General features: G+C 31.7%; 1 protein-coding gene across 2 annotated transcripts; it reads right to left on the bottom strand.

Moving 5' to 3' along the window:
• Positions 1 to 541: 541 nt before the first annotated feature.
• Positions 542 to 7595, bottom strand: LOC143046965 (uncharacterized). 2 transcript variants are annotated; one of them, XM_076219993.1, is made up of 7 exons: positions 7422 to 7595; positions 6098 to 6254; positions 5677 to 5744; positions 5207 to 5320; positions 4747 to 4850; positions 2852 to 3043; positions 542 to 607 (listed from the first exon to the last, which is right to left on the bottom strand). In XM_076219993.1, the coding sequence occupies exons 1-6, from the start codon at positions 7504 to 7506 to the stop codon at positions 2867 to 2869; spliced, it is 705 nt and encodes a 234-aa protein (XP_076076108.1). In that variant the 5' UTR covers positions 7507 to 7595; the 3' UTR covers positions 542 to 607; positions 2852 to 2866. The 2 variants fall into 2 exon arrangements, with proteins under 2 accessions (XP_076076108.1, XP_076076110.1); XM_076219995.1 differs by having other exon boundaries at positions 2871 to 3043.
• Positions 7596 to 9589: the final 1994 nt, after the last annotated feature.

Raw genomic sequence — 9589 nt, 5'->3', positions numbered from 1 at the left:
GAAAAAACAAAACAAAAACAACTATGATATTATACAGCAATACACTTCAAACACTGAATTACAGTTTCTGATTTCGGACAGACACATACCGAAGGTGACAGGAATCAAAAAAAATGTTTGAGATTGCCCACCCTCCAAGAAACCGGGACAGTAGTGTTTCAGAACAACATTTGAATAAACAATAAAAATTAGTTATCTGATCGATACAAAGCAGAACTACAACTAACTAAAAGACTGGCCGGACATGGCAGGGTATTTAAAACATCCTTTAAGAAAAAAGACACTAAGTAAAGCTCTAAGAGTACTCGCAGTTACTAACAGTTATTAGCATAAAGCAAATAACAACTAATAAAAACATCAAATATATAGGACTTAAAGTTTAACTGCCTCCCTCTCTTTCTTTATCTATTTCTCCTATTTTGTGTGTGTTTATATTATTAGTAGAATGCCTTATTTATAATCAGTCTTATGTATTTTTGAAGAGGTTACAACTGTTTTTAAAAGAATTCTCTCTTTTTATTCTATAACAAACGGAATCAAAATGGTTATTAATGTTTAATATCTTCAATTGTTCATTTTTGTAGTAGAACTATCCAGATTTCTTTAGCTGAAAAGAAGAGAAACAATACTTGTAGAACTTGTAGAATACATTTTCAAGTACAATATAAAGTCACATTAGATAAAGATAACAAAATTTATCTGAAAGCATTACTCCGAGTGTCAAAATATGATATAAATTACAAAAACCGTTCCATGCTGCAATGCTGTGGATAACATGTACTAGTACAACATTTAAGTCAACTTATAATTTTGCTTCGACAAATACTTTTCATTCTAGAAATGCACTGTATATATATTTTTTTGTTCTAATGTTTGCTTTGTTTCTGTACTCCACAGAGAAAAAGTTGGGCAATTTGTGGAGTAATTGTTAAGCCCCGGTCCCACTAGACCACGATCGCACCACGCTGACCGCAATCTAAAATAAATTCAGATCGTGGTGAGGTCGCGGTATGAGCGGCATGAAAATGTAAATTTTCGTTGCTTTCACGATACTACGTCCTCGTTACGCTTCTACAACGATCCCGCTACGATTATACCACGTTCTCACTGCGCTTATTCTGCAACCTCACTACGCTTATCAAGATCTTTCTACGCTCGTCACGTTCTCACTACGACCATACCACGATTTATCCGACTGCATCACGATCTTACCACGCTTCTACTGCGATTATAGCACGTTCTTACCACGATTATTCTACGCTCATACCGCGATCTTACTACGTTCTCAGCAATAACGTCAACATCGTGTCCAATATCAATACAGTTCCATTCTTTCTATTTCTGTTTAATACGTAGATTTCGCGGAAACAATACAGGCATGCCACCAAAATCTACTAGAACACGTGGACGTGGTGGTAGGGGTTGATATAGAGGCAGATGGAGATCTGATCGTAACGAATCTTGATCAAGAGATGTCGGACCGACCAATCCAACCTAAATTACAACCTATTGCTGGTCCATAAAGCTCAAATGGCGATATTTTTGTGCACGATAGCAGAGATGACTCAGATGTGTCAATAGATATAGGAATATGTGGTATGAGTGCCAATGAAACAACTCTCCATCCAAGTAAAAATTTATAGAAGTAAACCTTTATAGGCCAAGGTACGGCCTTCAACACGGAGCCTTGACTCACACCGAACAGCAAGCTATAAAGGGCCCCAAAAATTACTACTGTAAAACCATTCAAACGGAAAAACCAACGGTCTAATCTATATAAAAACGATAAGCATGGTTGTGCCGTTAGAGAAAATGGACAAGAAGTCCTTATTACATACAGACAAACAAAACCTAGAGAGATTTAATTTATTTTATGTGAAAATGACAATGAGAATGATGGTCGTAGTATGAACATAGTCAGGTCGTAAGAAGAGCGTGATGAGGACGGCAAGGGCGTGCTAGAATCGTACTATGGTCTTGAACAGCGTTGTGTTAACGTGGTATAGTCGTAGTGGGAGCGTAGTTAGGTCGCAGTGAGAACGTGATGATCGTAGTGAGGTCGCAATAACGTCACTGTGAGATCATAGCGCAGTCTCTCTGAATAGAATCATGCTTTCGCTACGCTCTCGCTACGATGGTACAGCGACCTTTGCGATCTTAGTACGACCTTAGTGCGCTCTCACTACGCTTCTACTAGACCTGATTTCGCCACGACCGCACCACGATTGTTTTGAACATGTTCAAAGTTGGCCACGCTCATCACGATCTTTAAGACCTCACCACGACTGTGATAAGACCTTACTACGATCTACACGATCGTACTACGATCATTAAAGTTTGCATTTTTTTTCACAGATCGCAGTGCGATCGTGGCCTAGTGGGACTGCGGTATTAGATGTCAACGGCAGATATAGTTCATAATTGTTGATATTACCAAACAGCTGTACACATGTGTAGCCAGACACCGTCTGTAAGCTTCAATTAGGTTCGAGTATTTGTCCATGTTGAAAACAGCACTGGAATTTTGAGGTGAAGAACATTGATAAAATTACTATTCCATGGCTGTTTGCCTTTTCATGTGCGCGTATGGCGATTTAAATTAAAAAAAAAATCAAATTCAGATATTTTATTTTACGAATAGTTGTTAACAAAGCCCCTTATAGTTTAACAACGATGGCAATAAGGTTCTTTTATATTTTGTTAATTACCAATGGCAAACTTCTTATAAATTTATATATCATTACGTGTTAGTTTCAATTTACAGAGCGATTTGTTTTCATTAACTGATACCCAAAACTATTCTTGTCTGTAAAAATGTGTCGATTAAATTTACTTTCCATCAAAAACGAACCTCCTTCTTCCATTCTTACATTTTAGGGAAAATTTGATGAGCAAGGCTTTTTGCTGTTGTTGGTATGTCTGTGATTTTTAATTCTGTAATAGATTGGAACCGGTTGTTATGTCCTTGTATCATGTAGGTAATAAAGTTTAACGTAAATGACACACCACCATTAGTTCTTATAGTTGTTGTATCGTAGTCAACCTAAAAAAAATGAAATAATTACTGTACCAGTAGCTTTCTGGAGCACCTCAGATCAACCTCAGTTTTGGTGGGGTTTGTATTGCTTAGTCTTTAGTTTCCTATGTTGTGTCTTGTGTACTATTATTTATCGGTTTGTGTTTTTCTTTTTAAGCCATGGTATTGTCAGTTAATTTTTGTTCTATTAGGTCCCTCTGGTATCTTTCGCCCCTCTTTTACTCACGAGGGCACTTTAAACATTTATCAAAAAAATAAGAACACAACTTCTGACTGAAGTCTAAGTGACAGATTAATGAAAGCGATTTTGCTTGTTTCTAAATCATATTTATTTCATATATCAGACTGACATACTTTGTACAGCTTTCCGATAATAAAATATTGTTTAAACTAAAACAAGTTTGACTTCTCTTAATCTTCAATTATTTTCGCATTATTTTTTTTTACAGTCAAGAGGGTCAAAGGACAAGGTACGATAAGGCCCTTCCCCCCACCTATTTTCTCATTTTTCTCATTTTGTTTTGGAAAGCTACTCATCACGTTATAATATCCCTTAGTTTTGAAGTTCGTTTGGATGAACTTCAAAACCATAAATTACAGACAATGGGTGAGGTGAGGAAAGGAGGGGGGGGGGGACGTCAAAAGAAGGAAACATTACGATTTTTAGCCGTTGTTTCTTTAAATTTAATAGCGTGCGCTTACGTGACCCGGAGAACTTTATGGCAATTCAGACAACAAATACAGTTCTAATGACATTGGAATAAAAAAAAAACCTGGGTCACGTTGGCTCAGGCATAAAAAAACTAACAATTGGTTGTACGGAATGCCTGCAAAGTGAAAAATATTTTTTTTTTATAATTTACAATATTTTAATAATAACAGAAAGTTTACCCCCCTCACCTCACAAGTTTCTAAAATTAGTGGGTTAAAGCTTATCCAAAAAAAATTCAAACCTCAGGGAATATTTAAACATAATAAAACAGAATTTGAAAAATAAGTAAATAGGGAGGCCAAAAACAAGCCTTATCGTAGCTTGTTCTTTCAGACAGATATACTGTTTGCAAACTTTGAGGGAATGGGTAAAAATTGAAAGTCACAATTCTAACTTTTTTATGCATATTTTCTTGTTGAAAAGTTTGACAGCAATTAATGTGATGAAAGTATTGCAAGGCTGTTTTTGAGTAGCTATACCATTATATAAGTGTAAAGTCATTTAATAAGAGTACAATGAATGAAATGGTTGAATTATTACTAAATTGATAGAAATAGTAGCACCGGTTTTGATTTACCATATAAAACTTTTTGAATTGTAATATTGAGTTTATTAAATCAAAAAGATTTTTTCCGGTGTATTTTAAGGTTTTGTCTAAATTTCGTTTAAAAGTTTCAACCATTTGATGAACTTGGAGCATGTTAAAATTAAAAATTGAAACGAATTTACGATTGTTGCGCATTTTGGGTTTAGAAAAAAAAATTGAGAATGGAAATGAGAAATATGTCAAAGAGACAACAACCCGACCAAAGAGCAGAAAGGGTCGTTTCAAATGAGTTTTGAATACATGATTCTGTTATTAAAGCACCTTTTCCTATGGTGCTGTATTAATAATAAGAATTGGAATAACAAGATACTTTTCAGTCAGTCAAGAATGATGAAGCAGTGTAAAAAATAATAAATGAAAAAAATATGGATTGAGAAAAATATTACTTACTCGAGTAACAAGATGGTTGTGAAGTATGGCATCGAACCTTTCTCGAAGTCTTTTGATTGTGTTGATATCATTCTTCTGTGCAGAAATTGCGGAGGCTCCACAAACTTGTGAAATAAAAACACATACAAATGACTTAAACACTGAAAAGGTATATTTTGTGATGTGAAATAATAATCCCGCGAGCTTCAGATATTACCGAATATCAGCTATTTGAAAAGATCAGGAACAAAGTTTAATGTTGACAACTTGTGCGCAAAGTCAAAATGTAATGGTATATATAAAGAATATTTTAAATTAACTAATATTTACAACATTTGTGTTTAATTGTAGAGAAGCCCTGATGTGTTTGATTCTTTCGGACTTTTAATATTTAATTAAGTTTTGGAAACTTAAAGGCGAATTTCAAAGAGGGCTATATATTACCTTCAGTAACTTTGAAATTGAGTTCAAAGAAATTTACCTGCAATAAGTGTTTGTTCCTTTGAATGTTTCTTAATGTCGAGCGTGTCACAAATAGGACATGACTGTGAACACCTTTTCTTCAGATTTGAAACTGAACGCTTTCCAAAGATATCTGAAATTCGACGTAAAATTTATTAGATTTCCCGTCATTAGACAGAAAAGTATCATACCGATGCACAAAGATATTTAATTGAGATATATAATAGGGAATAAGATTAGATAGACAGGGAAGAATAAAAAAAACATAAATCGAATGATTTATGGATTGTTTGTATTACGAAATAAGACAAAAGCAACCACTCCACCCGATCACATGATAAAAAGAAGAAGACAAAAAAGACCCGGATACAATTAAGAGTCCAGATAATGACACACTAAACAAAAATCTGAAGATATAACGATACAAACCCACTTCCGAGATTTAATGAAAGAAATTAAATTCATACATATTCTAATAATCTGACTTACGTTTTATAGCACTTCCTACGGAGTGTCCTACATTTTCAGCAACATGCTTTATTTCATCAACAACAGTTCTAAAATAATATATATAAAAAAAAAAGAATATGCAGTTATCATATTAAACTGTCATTAAAATGTTATAGAGTATCTTTTTATTCGTTTAAGATGCTTTATTTGTTTTAATCAAAACCACTTTGTAGCAATTTGTTTTCGCATTTTGCTGATGTCAGCCCATTTCGCGGCGATCCATAATCGCCATTTTTAAAGTTTATTAACTAATTCATATAATAAGGGAAGATCTAAGTTTGACCAACTCATGACCAATTGTATTTGCGTTAATTTTCTATATGCGTAAGCTGCAAAAATGAGTCACTCGTGAATCTACAGTACATGATATTATAATTCAATTAAGAAAATAAATTCTTACGGTTGGCAAATGTTACTTTGGCAGGATTTACAACTTTGTATGGCAGCATTTATTTTATTCTCACAGTCCTTTGCCAATGCCTTCTCATGGGCTAATGTCTGGTTTATTTTGGTAGCAATCATTGGCAGAATCTGGCGCCTTACTTCAACATCCAGTTCTAAAATACGATGAATAATAATAAATACATTGTATATACAAATATGCTTTGTAATCAAATAATTTGTAATACTGATGATAATGATTTGAGTTGACAGACCGAATGATCGTCTCCAATTAGGTATGGAGCGAATATAAGTTATTGTCTGCTTATTTGTTTGTAGCTGACCGATTGATTTATTGATTGATTGTTGGGTAACGTCCAGTGGCAAATATTTCATGCATGTTCAGGACAATTTACAAATGTAGCTGACCGAAAGTCAGTTACTGACAGTTGGCCCAAAGCGACATGATTTATTTGTTGTATCATACTTTATGATAAGAAGTGTTGGAATAATTACATTAATATTTCAACGTTCGCTGAATTTAGACATAGATAGTATGGACCATCTTAAATTACGCAGACAATTATCATTATTTTAGTTATATTTTATGATCAAAAGTATTTTTTAACTTAAAATTCACTTTCTTTATAAAAACAACTATACATTGTATATGTGTCTGATGATAAGATTGATAGTTTATTGTTTATTGTTTGCTTAGCGCGGGGAGCAATTTGGACTGCCATTATGAAACTTTGGATAGTGGCAGGAATGCTGTCAATCCAATAAACATGTCAAAAACGAACTTCTAAGAGAGTATAGTATGTAAAGAACCGTTAATGTGACGGGCAATACAACTTGATACTCCCCCTACACAAAGCATGGTATCATATTAAAGTCACTATTCTAGCCAGACGTGACTGCGTATTTATATATATCACGCACAGCCAAAACAAAAGCGTGAGTTCATCATTGTTTAACACCATTGCGGTTGACGTCCAGATATGGCCATATTTATTTAACACGGTCAACACTTTGGGAGTTAACAGTTATTTGCACTCTGTTCTGAGATTGTCAAATTAATAAAATTACTATAGAGACATGACTTCATGGTAAAATTTGCTTCATTGGCAAATTGTATGTTTTTTGGGAGGATACCTTATACGTTCCTTTTAAAATATTATGCTCTTCCTTTGTGTAGTGAAGGATTTCTACACGTCTTTCTTAAATTTTGTCCGATGTATATATCAAGCAATTCACAATTAATTTACCAAAAAACAAGATTTTCTATTTCTACGTTTAAAAATTATGTTACTCTATTAATCCCTAATGCAATTTAAACTTACTCTGTAAACTCCCATCATCTAAGTTCGTTAGTGCCTCACTTATAACTAGAATACTACCAAGAGTCAAAATAATTAAACGGATCATTTTTACAATCTGTCAATACTTATTAATGTGAACAATGATCTTATAGATATGTAAGCACGTCGAATATTTATTGTCTTATCTTTATGTCCATTAAAATTACCTTAGATAACGAATTTAAGAGTGTTCTCTGAGAATGGTATGGACTCTCCAAAGGGCATCCAGTTCCTTTTAAGTTTTATTAGCATAAAATAAGCATTTTTACTGCATAAAGTTATGTGTTGTTGGTCAAAACTATTTGTCGATGTTTTGAATGCATTGTAATAGTCTGTTCCGTTCGTCGGAGGATTTGGAACCTTATTTTATGATAAGTTCCCTCTTTTATCCTATTATATATGGCACGCCGTTATTATATTTATTCAATTTCGAGATATCTTATTTATGCTGAGTTCACACGTAATATGAATTCGATTCGCATTAACTAATTCGAATTAGTTTAATTCGCATTCGAAACGTTTAACGTCCTAGAACGTCAATTCTAATTCGAATTGGAATGCGCGTCAAATTCGCTTTACTGTCCTAACGACGTTAACTTTGTATTAACAAAAACCTATTTCTTATGCGAATTAGTTAATTCGAATTAGCCAATTCGAATCAATTCGAATTAAAAAAGAAGTGTGTGTGAACGCGATAAGCGAATTCGATTCGCATTCGATTCGAATTCAATTCGAATTAAATGTCCGTGTGAACGAGGCATTAGTTAAATAAGATATCTTATAAACTAATTGAGATATCTTAATAACAAAATGAGATATCTTATATATTAATTGAGATATCTGATTTATTAGATACGATATCTTATATATTAAATAAGATATCTTATTAAAATGTTTATAAAGATATCTTATTAAATATATAAGATATCTAATTTAAAATATAAGATTTCTTTATTAATTTATAAGATATCTTATTAACTATATAAGATATCTTTTATATAGTTAATAATAGAGATATCTTTTATATAGTTAATAATAGAGATATCTTATTTACTTAATAAGATATCTCCATAAGTTAATAAGATATCTCTATTAGTTTATAAGATATCTCTATTAATTAATCAGAAATCTCTATTAGTTTATAAGATATCTCTATTAATTAATAAGATATCTTATAAAGTATGTATTTAAAAGATATCTTTATAAAGAAGTAAGATATCTTATATACTTTATAAGATATCTTATATACTTTATAAGATATCTTATATACTTTATAAGATATCTTATTAATTAATAGAGATATCTTATTAACTTATAGAGATATCTTATAAACTAATAGAGATATCTTATAAACTTTTAGAGATATCTTATTAACTTATAGAGATATCTTATTAACTTATATAGATATCTTATAAACTAATAGAGATATCTTATAAACTTTTAGAGATATCTTAGTAACTTATAGAGATATCTTATTTAATTGATTACAAAGATATCTTATTTAATATATAAGATATCTCTATTAATTAATAGGGTATCTTATAAAGTATGTATTTAAAAGATATCTTCATAAAGAAGTAAGATATCTTATATACTTTATAAGATATCTTATTAATTAATAGAGATATCTTATTAACTTATAGAGATATCTTATAAACTAATAGAGATATCTTATAAACTAATAGAGATATCTTATTTACTTTCAAATTAAATAAGATATCTTATAAAAATTAAAGATATCTTAATACTTAATAAGATATCTTGTTAAATAAATAAGATATCTTCAAATTTGAATAAATATAAAAACGGCGTGCCATAATTATATTAAAAATCATCGATACAATATTATTAGGTTAAAATTGTTGTTAAAAGTGGGGTAAGACGTTTCATTTTTTAGAAAATGTACAAATTTGCATTAATTTCTTGAAAAAAAAGACACAGTTTATCGTTAGTTGTTGGAAGTAGACTGACCAGCGAACTTTAAAATTAAATTCTGAAAAAAATCGATATCTATAGTCAACTTTCGAAAATGAAAAAAAAAAATGAAAAAAATTGAAAAAAAAAAATTAAAAAAATTAAATAAAGTTTGTTCGCCACATACTCTGACAACGAGTGCCAGCATGGCAATTTCATTACAATAACTGAACACT

The sequence above is a fragment of the Mytilus galloprovincialis genome, chromosome 9, assembly GCF_965363235.1.
Source record: "Mytilus galloprovincialis chromosome 9, xbMytGall1.hap1.1, whole genome shotgun sequence".
Taxonomy (NCBI): domain Eukaryota; kingdom Metazoa; phylum Mollusca; class Bivalvia; order Mytilida; family Mytilidae; genus Mytilus; species Mytilus galloprovincialis.
Note: the sequence above shows the minus strand (reverse complement) of the source record. Positions and strands in the feature narration are given on the sequence as shown.